We start from the raw sequence: 17,339 nt of genomic DNA on the forward strand, positions 1-17,339 counted from the left end.
TTCACAGTCCATATGACCACGCCTTCCGGCCCATATCAAACATATCATACATGTCACATATAGCAAATAACTTAACACACATAAAGCATATATTCCATATCATAATCGACCTTCCGGTCACATAGTCAAAACCCTTCCGGGTACAGTATAGTGAGAAGACTCACCTCGAATGCCTTGCTAAGCTGCTACCCGAAGATCCTGGAATAACTCGGGCTCGAACCCTCGAGCTGAAATCCTCCTACGATATATATATATATATATATATATATATATATATATATATATATATATATAAATCTATAAATATTACTTGTACCACTAAGGTGGACCATTCAACTCAAGTCAACACCGGTTGACCCGGTCAGCAGTCTTTAGTTAATTTGGACTAGACTCGGCAAGTGCACAATAGTGACTCGGCGAGTCTAGGCGTTTTTACCAACTCTCAAGAATTTTCCCTTTGACTCGTCGAGTACTCCCCTGACTCGACGAGTTCCACCTGGGCCTGAATCACAGGGTCACCGCGACTCAACTCGCCGAGTCTAAGGCCAACTCGGCGAGTCCCATCCCGACTCGGTCCACCTGTCAAAACCTTTCCAACTCTCTACGACTCACTGGGTCGCCCACAACTCGGTCCAGTCTACACACAAGATGGTCTCAAGGACAATCTTCAAGTGACTCGTCGAGTCTGTTCTTCAGACTCGGCGAGTCCATGCCATGCACCAGCTAAAACTGGCTCTTGCGGTCAGATCCGTTCCATAAATACATAGATCTGGCCTTCCCAAGCTTATTTGTCACGTAAAGTCTCAGTCTTGGTTGCCATGCAATGCATACAAGGCTTATTTTGAAGAAACCACCTTCAATATGGCAAGTATAGCTTCTAACTCAAATGGATGGGCATAAAGCTTGTCATAAGGGGTCTCCTGGACCTGCTAAAGTCCAGATCTAGGTTCCATGTCTCCATGGGACCTCTCATACTTCTTATTCAAGCCAAGAAAGGCAAGAAGAAACCCTAGATTTGGCCCATCAACACAAAACACGAAGATTGGCTCAGAAAGTTACCTCAAGAAGACCCCCCCCCCTGAAGAAATGGCAACAGATCTAAGCTCCCCAACACTTCAAGCTTGCTCCTCTCCCTCCTTTCCTTGCACTAACACACAAAATGAAGAACAAGAGGCCTTCAAACACACACACAAGGGCTTACAGACGTATGGAGGCTCTTAGGGTTCAAGGTGGCCGCATATGAGGGCCATAAGGTCCTTTAAATAGAGCTCAGGGCCGGGGAATTAGGGTTTCATTAAACAGCACGGACTCGTCGAGTCCATCCCTTGGACTCGCCGAGTCCGGACGCGAACCCCCGCTATAAACCGCGACCCGACTCGACGAGTTCAACCACCAACTCGCCGAGTCCCCTCACAGAATGCCAAAAATATAAGGAAATGGAGATACCTGGGGATCCGGGCTGTTACAAAATACCCATAGGAGAGTGGAAGAAGACGATCGGCGATGACACCGGCCCAGGACTTGTGCAACCCGCAATTCCCGCTACTGCTACGTTCGAACTAAAGGGCCACATACTCGCTTAACTAAAGGAGATTCCTTTCTATGGAAAAGACCACGGAGATGCTTACAAGCACTTGGATGAAGTCAGTGATGTAGTTGATTACTTTAATGTTCCAAATGTGCCTCGCAAGACCCAACCACTTCGCATGCTTCCAGTTACATTCAAGGGTGCTGCCAAAGATTGGCTCAAGTCACTCCCTCTCGGGTCGGTCACCACATGGGCTAAGATGAAAGAAGAATTTATTGACCACTTTTTCCCACCTTCTAAAATAGCCAAGTTGAAGAAGGTCATTGCTAACTTTGAACAACAAGCTGGAGAGTCACTATATGAAGCTTGGGAGAGGTACAAGAGCCTGCTAAGGAATTGCCCACACCATGACCTTAATAGCGAACAAGAAGTCTCCATCTTCTATGACGGAGTCAATGTCACAACAAGGTAGTTACTTGACACGCAAGGCCCACTCACAAAAAAGCCACCCCGATGATCAAAGAACTGATTGAAGAATTCTATAAGCATTCTAGAGAATACCATAATCCAAGAAATGATGTGACTAGGGGGGCTGCCTATGCAGCTTCGGAAGACTTGTCAGCATTCATGGCTATGCTAAAAACCATGGATAGGAGGATGGATAAAATGGATCAAACGATCCATGCTATTCGGGTGGGTTGTGAGAATTGCAATGGCCTCATCTTACTAGAGACTGCGACTTGGATGAAAATGGCAACAAAAAGGTGCATGTTTGATACTCGAGTGGGGACCGATATGATGAAGATTGGCGCAAACCAAAGAAGGAGTGGCTCTCTTATGACAAGTACAAGAAGCTAAGGAGGAGAAGTACAAGCAAAATGGAAGTCGTTTTTACCAAAAGGAGGAGCCAAAACAAGAAGGAAAACTAAGTTTGGAAAAGATGCTCACCAAATTTGTAGCTGCTTTAGAAAAGAGACATAATGATCATGATGCTGCAATCCAAGAAACAAGAACCATGCTTAGAAATCAGCAAGCATCTATCCACAACATTGAAACGCAGCTTGGACAATTTGCTCAACAAACCAACAAAAGATCACCCGACGAACTTCCTAGTAAAACCGAAAACAACCCACGAGGCACACACATAAACATAGTCACAACAAGAAGTGGGAAGATAATTACTCCTCTAACATCCATTTAGAATGAGGCACCTAAAGACTTCCAAAAGGAGGACGCAAAAAAACGGGATCAAAATAAAATTATGCATGACACAGACCCTACTCGCCAAGTCCATAATATGGACTCGATGAGTCCACTGCCAAATTTGAAAGAACAAGTTCCTGAAAAGCCCTTTCAGCCTCCAATGCCATATCCAACCCAAGTTAAGAAAGAAAAGAAAGAAGAGGAGTACCATAAGTTTCTAAACCACATTAAAGCTTTGCAAATCAACATACCCTTCATTGAAGTCGTCGCTCAAATGCCAAAATATGCAAACTTTCTCAAAGAGCTTCTAACAAATAGAAGGAAGATGGAGGAGGTGAAAGAAGTAGTTCTTAATGAAAACTGCTCAGCTGCCATGTTAAACAAATTACCAAAGAAGAAAGGTGACCCGGGAAGCTTGACTTTGCCTTACCAATTTGGCAACTTGGCCACCATCCATGTGCTGGATGATTCGGGAGCAAGTGTGAGCCTCATGCCCTACTTATTCTTCAAGAAATTGGATCTCCTGGAACCAAGGCCAATTTGCATGGCAATTCACTTGGCAAATAAGACAGTTACATTTCCAAGAGGAATATGTGAAGACTTATTGGTCAAGGTGGATAAGTTTGTATTTCCTGTAGATTTTATAATTTTAGACATGGAGGCGGATCCTCAAGTCCCGATCATCCTTGGAAGAACCTTCCTCAACACGGCAAGTGCTATAGTGGACATGAGAGACTCGAAGCTTACTTTACGGGTAGGATAAGATTCAGTCACTTTCGGGGTTGATGAAGCTATGAAGCATGCGAGGAATAGTGATGACATGGCATTCTCGATAGACATGTTTGATGAATTGATGGAATAGTGTGATAATGAAGATTCCAACAAGTCCACTATCTTTGATAAAGAATTCGATGCTGAAAAAGACTTACTGGAGATCGAGAGGCTGTTAGACGAAGCGTAGTATGAAGAAATAATAAGGCAATATGATAGAGCTACTTGGCGAGTAGGTCCGATCTACTCACCGAGTCCATGTGCAGAAAAAGTGGAATTCGTAAATTCAGCATCTGACTCGCCGAGTTCCTTTCCTGTACTCAACGAGTACAACATGCAGAACCAAAAAACCAAGCTCAAAACGTTACCGGATCACTTGGAGTATGCTTTCCTTGAAGATGGCCATCAAAAGCCAGTTATAATAGCCTATGACCTATCCGAATATGAAAAAGAAGAACTAGTTCAAGTATTGAAGAAGCGAAAATGGGCCATAGCATGGAGCATTACCGACATCAAGGGAATAAGTCCCTCTTATTGTTCACACATGATTAACCTGGAGCCAAGCCGGTTGTACAACACCAAAGAATATTAAACCCAAACATGAAAGAAGTGGTCAAGAAGGAAGTAGTCAAGCTTTTAGATGCGGGGATCATTTACTCTATTTCCGACAGTCCTTGGGTGAGTCAGGTCCAAGTGGTGCCCAAGAAAGGAGGAATGATGGTCATAACCAATGAGAAGAACGAGGTTATTCCGATACGAACGGTAACCGGTTGGAGAGTGTGCATCGATTATAGAAAGCTAAACGATGCCACTCGTAAAGACCATTTCCCTTACCTTTTATTGATCAAATGCTAGAACGATTATCGGGCCATAGTTTCTGTTGTTTCTTGGACGGATTTTCAGGTTATTTTCAAATACCCATAGACCCCATGGACAAAGAAAAGACCACTTTCACTTTCCCAAGTGGGACTTTCGCTTATCGACGCATGCCCTTTGGGTTATGCAATGCACCCACAATATTTCAACGGTGCATGATAGCCATACTCCACGACATGGTGGAAAAATTCATGGAAGTCTTTATAGATGATTTTTCTGTTTTTGGATCTTCCTTCCATGATTGTCTCACTAACCTTGATTTGATGCTTGCTAGGTGTGAAAAGACCGAATTAGTTCTTCATTGGGAGAAATTTCATTTTATGGTCAAGGAGGATATAGTTCTAGGCCACAAGGTTTCCAAATCTAGAATTGAAATGGATCAGGCAAAGATTGATACCATTGCCAAATTACCTCCACTAACTAATGTAAAGGGCATTAGAAGTTTTCTTGGACACACGGGTTTTTACCGGCATTTTATGAAAGAATTTTCTAAAATAACTAGACCTCTAACACAATTGCTTTTAAAAGATGCACCATTCAATTTTACTAAAGAATGTTTAGAGGCGTTTGAATTCCTAAAAGATAAATTAACTAATGCCCCGATCATTATTGCCCCGAATCGGGAGTTACCATTTGAAATAATGTGTGATGCTAGTGATTTTGCTTTAGGAGCTATCCTTGGTCAAAGGGTTGATAAGCACTTTCGATCCATTTATTATGCAAGCAAAACTCTAAATCCGGCCCAAGAGAATTACACCACCACTGAGAAAAAGAATTATTAGCTGTGGTGTATTCCTTTGATAAATTTCACCCTTATTTAGTTTTATCTAAAACAACTGTTTTTACTGATCACTCTGCTATCAAGTATTTGTTTGCCAAGCAGGATGTCATGCCAAGATTGATACGATGGGTTCTACTTCTTCAAGATTTTGACATCGAGATACGCGACAAGAAGGGAATGGAGAATGTAGCATCCGACCACTTATCAAGGCTTCAAAGCCCGCAATTGCAAGAAGATAGAGTTGGACATGACTTCCCATACAAATACATTATGGTAACCACAGGAGAAGAGCCATGGTTCGCGGACATAGTTAATTACATAGCTAGCAAGTACATCCCAAAATATCTTACCTGCCAACAAAAGAAGAAATTCTTTTCAGAAATAAAATATTACTTTTGGGATGAGCCTTATCTTTTCCGAAGTTGCACAGACGGAATCATACGAAGATGTGTGTTTGGGAATGAAAGCCGATGAATCTTGGATCATTTTCATAGCGGGCCTACCGGTGGACATCATGGAGCACACCACACTACTAAGAAGATCTTTGATATTTGGTTTTATTAGCCCACAATTTTTAAAGATGTAGCTTGATTTGTCAAAGAATGTGATGCATGTCAAAGAGCGGGAAACATTTCATCCCGAAATGAAATGCCACAACAAAGTATTCAAGTGTGCAAGGTATTTGATGTTTAGGGGATTGATTTCAGTGGACCATTTCCCGTGTCAAAAGGCAACAAATATATATTAGTGGCAGTGGATTATGTATCCAAATGGGCGGAGACACAAGCATTACCAACTAATGATGCCCGGGTGGTGGTGCGATTTTTGAAGAAGCTATTTTCAAGATTTGGAGTCCCATAAGCCCTTATAAGTTACCAAGGCACTCATTTTACCAATGATCAACTAGAAAAGGTGTTAAGGAAATATCGGGTAACTCATAAATTCTCTACATCTTACCATCCACAAACAAGTGGGCAAACCGAAGTGACCAATAGAGCCTTGAAGAGAATCTTGGAAAGATCGGTGGGGAGCAATCGGAAAGAGTGGTCGGACAAGCTAGATGATGCACTTTGGGCCTTCTGAACAACTTTCAAAACACCTATTGATACTACACCATATAGGCTAGTTTATGGAAAACAATGTCATTTACTGGTGAAAATCGAGCATAAAGCTTTTTGGGCTTTAAAAATGTGCAACTTCAACATCGAGGAGCTCAAGAACAACCGGTTGATGCAAATGAACGCTCTTGAGGAACTTAGACATGATGCTTATACTAGTTCTTTAATCTATAAGGAGAAAACTAAAAGTTTTAATGACAAGAGGATCAAGAGTAATAAAGAGTTTCATGAAGGGCAAAAGGTGTTGCTTTTTAATTCAAGACTAAAACTTTTTCCGGGCAAACTCAAGTCAAGATGGGATGGTCCTTTTCTAGTAAAGAAGGTGTTTCCACATGGTGGTATAGAGTTATTATCAAAAGATGGTACCCCTTTCAAGGTAAATGGACATAGAGTGAAAAGATATGAAGGAGTCCCGAGGAATGAAGACATAGAAGAAGGGCTGCTGCTGGAGGGAATGGCGGAAACGTAGCATGGGAGGAGTTCAGCTAATGACTCTTTCAAAAGAAGCACTTCCGGGAGGCAACCCACATTTAGTGTTTGCATTTATTTTCCCTTTATTTTCTTTTTAATTTCTTATGTGCTGTTTTATTTTCATTCTTCCTCTGAAAATATGTTTTAAATGATTGCTTGAGGGCAAGCAATGCTTAGAGTGTGGGGTGGTGCTTTAAAAATAAAAAAAATTAAGTTTTTTTCAACCTGCAAGACTTACTCGTCGAGTTTATATGCATACTCGGCGAGTATATCTTAATGAACCCAGAAACTCGCAAATGCGTAGACCTACTCGGCGAGTAGCACTTTTCTACTCGGCGAGTAGAAAATTTACACAGTTAGTTTATAATCTGTAAATAAGGGTTTTTCACTCATTCTAAACATTACCCTCATACTCATCGTGCATATATACTCTCAAGCCACATCTTCCATTTTTTTTGTTGAATCTCCATCTTGCAAGCATAAAGGTATGATCTTTACTCCCAATACTTGTTACAGGTTAAAGCTTTATCAATTCTTAGCCCTTATTTTGCGCAAAAATCGGATTTGGGGTTTCCTCAATTTTTAGGGTTTTGATTTTACTATGAATTAGGAGGTTTTAGAAAAAATTTCTTTTGGATTAGTGTTTTATGGACTTAGTACAACAAACCCTAATGAAAAATTAGATGTTCTAACTGACCTATAATGGTCCAATAACAATCTGGTTTCGATGTTCTTCCTACTCGCCGAGTAGTTCTTGAACTCGGCGAGTAGGGGTCTTGACAGATCTGTATTGTTTAATTTTAATTGTTGGGTTTTGTTTGTTTGTGCTTTCTTAATGTCATTTTGCAGGAACCATGTCCAGAAGAGGCCAAACTTCACGTGGGGGAAGCCAAGGAGACATCCCATGGCTTTCTTTTCGCCAAATAACTTCTAAATCTTCACAGGCCCGCGCTAAAAACAGATTGGAAGCTTTAAAGCAGAAGGAGATCCACCTCCCAAATGCAATAAACTGGAACTGGTTGGGAAAGGTCGGGTTGGAGGAGGAATTGACGCTATACTTGGCAAATGCTTGTGATGTGGGAGATTCTACCATCATTTGTGATGGATGGTTACAATTGTTCAAGATCCAAGAGCCAGATTTTGCGGAGTTGTGTTGGGAATTCTTCGCTACCATCTCATTTCGGGGTGGTAGTGAGTATTATAATCCCAATATTATTTCATTTTCACTCGGTGGGGAGCTGCGACAATGCAACATGGCGTAGCTTGCATGGAGGATTGGCATTTACGATCAAAGTGCCATGCTAAATGAAGACTTTGAAACCTTTTTGGAGCAGTGCCATAAAGACCTCCTTGAAGAGGTTGTTGCTTCCACTTGGTGGAACACTATTGCCAACCGGGTATACATTCCATCTTCCGTGCAGGAAGGCCACATTCGTTCACTAGTTCATCGTCTTATTCACCGTCTTATTGCCAGCACAATCAACATGCGGAAGGACGATGACAAAGTCCCGACACTTGATATCTTCTACCTTTGGAGCATCATTACTCCCGATTTCTTTTGCAACCTTCCTTACTGCCTGGCTAAATTGATGGGTTTTGAGCATTCTAACACTTCCTAAGTGTACATGCAACCCTAATAACCTTGGATCTATGTTTGTCTAATTGTCATGCAAAGTTGAATTCCAAGGTTATATTCCTATCTAGCATACATGGGGAACAATTTTAACATAAAGTATAGATAGAATAACTTACCTTGTTGTTGCTTGTGTTCCTTGAAACCTTGTGAGCCTAGCACCCCAAGTGTGATGCCTCAAATGCTTCACACAACACCAAATGCTCTTGGAAGAACTTATGAGAGAATACTCACTTCTTCAAAATCGGCCAAGCCCTCTTGATTCTTAGTGTAGCCAATTTTGGGTGGAGAATATGTTACTTATATAGTGTTGACACATCTAGGGTTAAACCCTAATGTGTCATGACTCTTCATTTCCATGACCCATGGGTTTGTAACTCCCATGGAGCATCCTATGGGTGGAACCCAACTTGATAGTCCATGGAGCCTTTTCGCTCACTATACAAGATATGGATGATTTACATAATCAACCCATATATTTAATTAGTTATCTTTTGATCACTTAATTAATTCTAAATTAATTCTTGATCAACCTAATCAAATAATATTATTAATATATTAGAACTTATAATATATTAATAATCTCCAACTCATTTAGTCTATCCAATTGCATGGTGCCATGCAACCCAAATGGACCATGCCGGGTCGGGTCAAGTACATACCAGAAATAGTTATGGACTTAGACACCTTATCCAACAGTCTCCCACTTGGATAAGTCTAATAACTATTACTGCAAGTATGACTTCAGGAACCGATCGGCAATCGTAGCTCTTTTCAAGGTTTCTCGAAACTGAGAAGATGATGGTACGCCATTTAAGATAAGTGATCATATAATCCTCTGTTCTAGATATCAGTCGGACAAATACATGGAACAATGTCTTACTTATTGTCCAACATTTGTTTCCCGATTTCCGATTTGTTTGACAAAGAACTTCATTGAACACATCAATTTAGTTCTGACCGGGCTCGGTACATAGGTCAAAACAAAATCATCGAGGGGCCCAAATATCAGCTTCTAATCCAAGAAGGAACAGATAAACTTTGACTCATATGTTTGTTCTACTACTCATTGAATTACACATAAGAGCGCGATTTTATAACATCGAGTTACCAATGCGTTTTTCGTACAATCAATGCATAACCAACTTGTAAGTAACAAATCATATCTCTAGGTTTAAAGATTTATATGATATTACCGTCTCACGATCACTCGAGATAGAATTCCATGAAGTGATTCCAGTGAGCGTGGGTTGAGTCCAATGCTCAGAACTTATGAGCACTCATGATTGTTGTAGCCTTGTCCCAGACCTCTACAACCAAACATGACAGTCTTGATTCATACCTACTTCCGACATATGACCGACTGTGGAGGTTTGAATAATATGTTATACCAAACAAAATTATTCTGGAAGTCAAAACATGCAAAAGAAATATAGTAAACGATCGACAAGAGATAGCAACACTTTACTCATAAATAAAACACTTTTATTCATCATCAAATGTCAATTACACTTTACAAATTTCGAGATTATCTAACTACTAAATCTAATATCATCCTTCAGCCCTATGCTCCGAGCATGCTGGAGATGCTTAACCCGAGTCAGTCCCTTCGTGAGGGGATCTGCCGGATTCTCATCTGATGATACCCTCTTTGCCACGAGGAGTCCTTCTTCGATCCGATGTCTGATGAAATGGTATTTTCTGTCGATGTGTCTGGATCTCCCGTGATCCCTTGGTTCCTTGGCTAAGGCAACAGCACTTTCACTATCACAGAAAATTTCCATTGGCTCTTTAATAGCTGGTACAACTCCAAGGTCTCCAATGAAGTTCCTCAGCCATAACGCCTCCTTTGCCGCTTCGCTAGCTGCAATATACTCTGATTCACAAGTAGAATCTGCCACTGTCTCTTGCTTGGAACTCTTCCAAGAAATTGCTCCTCCATTTAGGGTAAAGACCCAGCCCGACTGAGAGCGGAAGTTATCCCTATCAGTCTGGAAGCTAGCATCACTATACCCTACAACTCTCAAGTCATCACTCCCACCGAGGGTAAGGACCCAGTCCTTTGTCCTTCGTAGGTACTTGAGAATATTCTTTACCGCAGTCCAGTGTGCCTTGCCAGGGTTCCCCTGAAACATGCTAACCATGCTTAAGGCAAAGGCTACATCAGGTCGAGTACACGTCATAGCATACATGATCGAACCTACAGCCGAAGCATAAGGTACTCGACTCATTTCTGCTATCTCAGCCTCAGTGCTAGGGCTTTGTGTCTTACTCAACTTGGCGCTACTCTGGAAGGGTAACTCTCTTTTCTTGGAGTCTTGCATTCTGAATCTCTTCAGAACCTTCTCCAAGTAGGTACTTTGACTAAGTCCAATTAGTCTTTTACTCCGATCTCTCAGGATCCTTATTCCCAAAATATAGGCAGCTTCACCAAGGTCCTTCATAGCGAAACACTTTCCAAGCCAGGACTTTACTTCCTGCAAGGTTGGAATGTCGTTTCCTATGAGTAGTATGTCATCCACATACAATACCAAAAAGCTAACTATACTCCCACTAGCCTTGACATATACACAAGATTCATCTTCACTCCTAGAAAAGCCAAATTCCTTGACCTTTTCATCAAAGCAAAGATTCCATCTGCGAGGTGCTTGCTTTAGTCCATAAATGGACTTCTCAAGCTTACACACTCTATTAGGGTACTCGTTGCTGACAAAACCCTCTGGCTGACTCATGTAAACATCTTCAGCCAACTTCCCATTAAGGAAAGCGGTTTTGACATCCATTTGCCAAATTTGATAGTCATGAAATGCGGCTATGGCTAACAGAACCCGAATAGACTTAATCTTGGCTACCGGAGAAAAGGTCTCATCATAATCCACTCCAGGAATTTGAGAAAAGCCCTTTGCAACCAGTCTAGCCTTATAAGTGTGTACTTTACCATCCATGTCGGTCTTCTTCTTGAAGACCCATTTGCACCCTACAGTCTTTCGACCTGGTACATTCTCAACCAAGTTCCAAACCTGATTGTCATACATGGATTGTATCTCGCTATCCATAGCCTCTTTCCATTTAGCAGACTCGGGGCCTGCCATAGCTTCCTCGTAGCTGTTAGGGTCATCTTGACTTACTAGTGTCTCATCACTAATAAGTGTCTCACCTTCTGCAGTAATATGGAATCCATAGTAATGCTCAGGTGCACTCCTAACTCTCGTGGAACGCCTCAGAGGTACAGATTCGTCAATTGGCTCAACAGGAGTTTCCTCCTCAAGTTGAGGGCTAGATTTTGAAGTTCCATCACCACTTGACTCTTGAATTTCTTCAAGATCAATTTGCCTCCCACTGTCTCCTTGGCTTATAAACTCTCTTTCTCGAAAGACTCCTCTTCTTGCTACAAAGACCACATTGTCACTAGGTCTGTAGAAGAGGTAACCAAAGGATTGTTGTGGGTAGCCGATGAAAATACACCTCTCGCTTCGGGGTTCGAGCTTATCATGAGTCTCGCGTCTCACGAAAGCCTCGCAACCCCAAATCTTGATGTGGTCTAGTTTAGGTACTTTACCAGTCCACATCTCGTGAGGAGTTTTGGCAACTTTCTTTGTAGGGACTAGATTAAGGATATGGGCGGCAGTCTCTAAGGCATACCCCCAGAATGAGATTGGTAGCGAAGCTCGACTCATCATGGAACGAACCATGTCCAACAAGGTTCGATTACGCCTCTCAGCCACACCATTCAACTGCGGTGTCCTGGGAGGTGTCAATTGTGAGACAATCCCACATTCCCTTAGATAGTCGAGGAACTCTGAACTAAGATACTCACCACCTCAATCGGATCGAAGCATCTTAATGTTCCTGCCCAATTGATTCTCGACTTCCTGTTTAAATTCCTTAAACTTCTCAAAAGTCTCTGACTTATGCTTGATTAAGTAGACATATCCATATCTACTGTAATCATCGGTAAAAGTCAAATAATAACGATTAGCATCCCTTGTGGCATGTTTGAATGGTCCACACACATCCGTGTGTATAAGGTCCAACAAACCTTCACCCCTTTCACATGAGCCTGTGAAGGGTAACTTTGTCATTTTTCCAAGTAAGCATGATTCGCAACTATCATCTGACTTTAGGTCAAACGACTCCAAGACTCCATCCTTTTGGAGTTGGCCTATGCGTTTCTTGCTTATATGTCCAAGACAACAATGCCATAATGATGCTTTATCCAAGTTATTATTATTAGGAGAATCAATACACAAAACATTATTTCCTGAGTTATCTACAATAGATACAGCTTCATACACACCATCACAAGGTAATGCTTTAAAATAAAGTACATTATTAAAGAAAGCATTAATCGAACCAACTTCATTATCAAACGAAAAGGTGAAACCTTGTTTGTACAATGCATGAAAGGAAATAATATTTCTTGCCATTTCTGGCGAATAACAACATTTATTCAAATCTAAATTTAACCCACTACTTAGCGATAAAGTATAAACTCCAATCTTGGTGACAGGTGTAACTTTCCTATTCCTCATGATTAAGTTTATTCTTCCTTGCTCCACATTCTCACTTCTTCCTAGTCCCTGCAAGTCACAACAAATATGAATACCACAACCAGTATCAAGGACCCAAGATTTCGAATGGGGTGAGTTATTAGAAATGATAGTGTAAATACCTGCATGGTTGGGTTTGACTTTCCCATCCTTCACATCCTGCTGGTACTTTGGGCAGTTCCGCTTCCAATGAGCTTTTTCATGGCAATAGAAGCATTCAGCCTCTTTTGGGTCAGAAGAAGGAGTAATGAAACCTTTCTTGGTTCCACTTGAAGAAGAGCCATCAAGGGTCCGAGCCTTGATACCCTTCGATGATCTCTTTCTCTTCTTCCCTCGATTTTGCCCGATTGCCAAGACCGGAGTTGAGTCTGGAGTAGGAGTGATAGCAACCGACTTCCCCTTAAGACCTGTTTCTGCGGTCTTGAGAAGTCCTTGAAGTTTGCTGAGGGTGACCTCTTCCTTGTTCATGTGATATGTCATGCGGAATTGATCATAACATGATGGTAAGGAGTGCAAAATGATATCTATTGCAAGCTCCTCAGGGAAGTTCACATTGAGCTTCAGCAAACGATCCACATACCTTTGCATTTTCTGCATGTGGCTCGTGACGGACTCTCCGTCCTTCATCATGGTTGTTATCATGGAGCAGATGACTTCGTACCTCTCTTGTCGTGCACTTTGATGGTATCTTTCCATCAAATCTTGGTGCATTTCATAAGGGTAGAAATCTTCATAAGACTTTTGGAGTTCAGCTGTCATGGTGGCCAACATGATGCAAGCCACCTTGGTTGCATCTCTTTCATGAGTATGAAAGTCAGCGATCTCCTAGGGAGTTGCAGTGGACTCGTCAATTTCCTTAAGCTCCTTGTCAAGGACATATTCTTTGTCCTCGTAGCGGGTAATCATCCTGATGTTTCTGATCCATTTATTGAAGTTGGATCCATCAAAGGTGACTTTTCCGCACAAACTCATAAGAGTAAAGGAGCCATTAGGATTCGAGCCAGAAGCATTGTTTGAAGACATCTGAAAGAGAAGAACAAGTTTAGTTTAGATTTAAGAGAGTCCTTAATAAAACACCCAAATGTAATATTAAGGCTAGGATCCAATCACAATATAATATAACTTAGAAGAGGTATGCCGTAATCTAAGCTATACCATATTTGAAAGGTAGGTGAATGACGATTCACCAATTTCCACCACGAAAACCGAAATATTAGATATTTAGTTTTTATTGGTTTTAGAAATTCCTAGATTCTTTGAGATCCAATGAACTTTTCAAAGGCATGTTTCAATCTCGGGAGTGCCCTCCAGGTTTTGTGACTGGGATGCCGAGGATCACAAAACGAGGTGTGAAGTAACCATGCAAATCACTTGGTACCCTTAAAGTTTATCACTCAATCGATGTGCCGGTAAACCACACACGCTCCACCGATACTATAATAAACCTTAAGTCACCCTTTACCTACCTTGTTAAGTCCAAGTTAGTGTGCCGGTTAACCACACATGCTCCACCAACGACTTAGACAAAGTGTAAAGTGTAATTTCATGGATTAGCACCTTATTCAAATTTTTCCTAAAGTAACTAAGATTGGGAATTTAATAAACATTTAGTTACTTTATTATATTCATCATACTTTGAATGAGAATTTATAAGTCCTTGTCTTACCCGTTCGGCTAACGACCCTCCACCAGTCAAGCAAGCGGTGGGTGAGAATATTCACCCATTAAGTCACCATTTTATAGGTAACAACCTTATACCCACCTTATAGACCGGCTTCGTGAATGAGGCGTACTAGCAGTAAGACGACTTTATTCTTATACACACACACACATATATATATATATATATATATATATATATATATATATATATATATATATATATAATTATTAAATTATCATAATATAAGTATAAGGGTTGAATTTTAACTTTTAAAATTCTAGGGGTTGGAACTTAAAGTTTTAACTTAACTTTACTTGTTCCAAAACTTGAGGGCAAGTTTTGTAACTTTCAAAACTTTTCATTTCTTGTAACTTATGAGTTTAATAGAGTAATAAAATGAAGACTCTTCATTTTTCTAACTCTTGTGTTTTCTTAATGGTTTTAACTCAAGTGTGACTCTTGGTTTTCCATAACTTAAGGATAAGTTATGGACTCCATTAAAACACATTATGATCAAGAATTAAACTACCAAATAGGTTACAAATAATTCCTATGATCATCTAAAACATCATAAGAACAAGAACATGAATATGAACACAATCAAAAATTACATAAAAATTTGTAATTTTGATAACTAGTTGTTGTAAATGAATTAGCAAAGACATTACACCACCAAAAACAAGTTTTCAATTACCAAAACAGTTTAGGGTAATGTTTCTAATTCATTTTCCAGCAACTGAATCGAAATTCTGCACTCATTCGACCCTACTCGCCGAGTGCATAAACTGACTCGCCGAGTTGGTTGAAGATACTCATGGACTCGACGAGTCCCCCCTATAGACTCGACGAGTCCATTCGCAGACAGCAAAATTTCCGATTCTGTTTTCAACTTTTAAGCACAAATAAGAGCAAACAAGCCTAGGCTCTGATACCACTGATGTGTTTTGAGCATTCTAACACTTCCTAAGTGTACATGCAACCCTAATAACCTTGGATCTATGTTTGTCTAATTGTCATGCAAAGTTGAATTCCAAGGTTATATTCCTATCTAGCATACACGGGGAACAATTTTAACATAAAGTATAGATAGAATAACTTACCTTGTTGTTGCTTGTGTTCCTTGAAACCTTGTGAGCCTAGCACCCCAAGTGTGATGCCTCAAATGCTTCACACAACACCAAATGCTCTTGGAAGAACTTATGAGAGAATACTCACTTCTTCAAAATCGGCCAAGCCCTCTTGATTCTTAGTGTAGCCAATTTTGGGTGGAGAATATGTTACTTATATAGTGTTGACACATCTAGGGTTAAACCCTAATGTGTCATGACTCTTCATTTCCATGACCCATGGGTTTGTAACTCCCATGGAGCATCCATGGAGCATCCTATGGGTGGAACCCAACTTGATAGTCCATGGAGCCTTTTAGCCCACTATACAAGATATGGATGATTTACATAATCAACCCATATATTTAATTAGTTATCTTTTGATCACTTAATTAATTCTAAATTAATTCTTGATCAACCTAATCAAATAATATTATTAATATATTAGAACTTATAATATATTAATAATCTCCAAGTGTTATTTCTCTCATTTAGTCTATCCAATTGCATGGTGCCATGCAACCCAAATGGACCATGCCAGGTCGGGTCAAGTACATACCAGAAATAGTTATGGACTTAGACACCTTATCCAACATAAATATCTCATGGATGGGGCAGTCAAAGAAAAAGTGACCACCAAAATCAATGGAGGGATGTTCGTTACTAGGCTCGCGAGATCATACGAGATCTTGGATTTGCAAGAGGCGAGGACACTAACCGTCATTTCTCCCCCTCCTTTCAACAATACTTTATACTGGAGGGCGCGAATTATAGAAAAATTTGGAGATTCTATGCCATTCCGCATGAGGACGAGGCGGTTATTCCCGAGGAGCCAGGGCGACAGGTGAGGCAAAGGAGCGAGAGGGTCCGAGAAGATCCACCGCTTATTCCGGTGGAGGACGAGAATGATGGGCAGAACCAAGTTAAATTCCATCGATACTTGGAAGATATTGGGAGAGGCGTCAATTACAGTAATCAATCGTTTGAGTATCTGTTCCAACAAATGAATAACACCCTGAGGCCCAGACCTGGTTATCCTTATATCATGAATTGGGAAGAGAGGATGCATAGAAACAATGAAGAAGGAGGTAGTGGTGCTGGAGGAGCTAATATGGATGAGGAAGATTGAGAATTGGTTGTTTTGTGTTTTTATTTGTTTTTATTGAGTTTGGTTTTGGAATATTGTTGAACTTGGATGATTGTGTTTTTAGGACTTTTTATTTGGTTGCTTTCACTCGTGGTTGCATTTATTTCCAGGTTTGAAGGTTAGGATGCATTTAGAAGTCTTAAGGGTCGAGATTCAAGTGAGGAATGTTTTCAAAGAGAGTGTGAAGTTTTTCCATTAAGGTTGAGTCCGTTAGAGTTGGGAGTGATTGAGTGTGTTATTACTGAAGTAATTAGAAGAAGAGTCACTGAATTACCCCTCTTTAGCACCTCAGTCGAGAAGTAAACAAGCAAGAAATATTTCTGGACTCAGCGCCTAGTCGTCGAGTGCATATAGACTACTCGGCGAGTAGCCGGGCAGTTATACGACATTACTGCAAGTTGGCAATATATTCGCCGAGTGCAACTATATTTTTCAAACCCCATAGTTGTTTTGGGCATATTAATTGCAGTCTTATCCATCTTTTTCGTAAAG

General features: G+C 40.7%; 1 protein-coding gene and 1 non-coding gene across 2 annotated transcripts; one reads left to right on the plus strand and one right to left on the minus strand.

Moving 5' to 3' along the window:
• Nucleotides 1-1,835: 1,835 nt before the first annotated feature.
• On the minus strand, nt 1,836-1,942 carry LOC145007741 (small nucleolar RNA R71). The gene has a single exon (XR_013663109.1). It is a non-coding gene; the product is annotated as a small nucleolar RNA R71 (small nucleolar RNA).
• An 892-nt stretch (nt 1,943-2,834) lies between these two features.
• Nucleotides 2,835-3,692, plus strand: LOC145007151 (uncharacterized). Its single transcript, XM_078966135.1, has 2 exons — nt 2,835-3,485; nt 3,594-3,692. The coding sequence occupies exons 1-2, from the start codon at nt 2,835-2,837 to the stop codon at nt 3,690-3,692; spliced, it is 750 nt and encodes a 249-aa protein (XP_078822261.1).
• Nucleotides 3,693-17,339: the final 13,647 nt, after the last annotated feature.

The sequence above is a fragment of the Lactuca saligna genome, chromosome 7 (genome assembly GCF_052625555.1).
Source record: "Lactuca saligna cultivar CGN05327 chromosome 7, ASM5262555v1, whole genome shotgun sequence".
NCBI classification, from domain to species: Eukaryota; Viridiplantae; Streptophyta; class Magnoliopsida; order Asterales; family Asteraceae; genus Lactuca; species Lactuca saligna.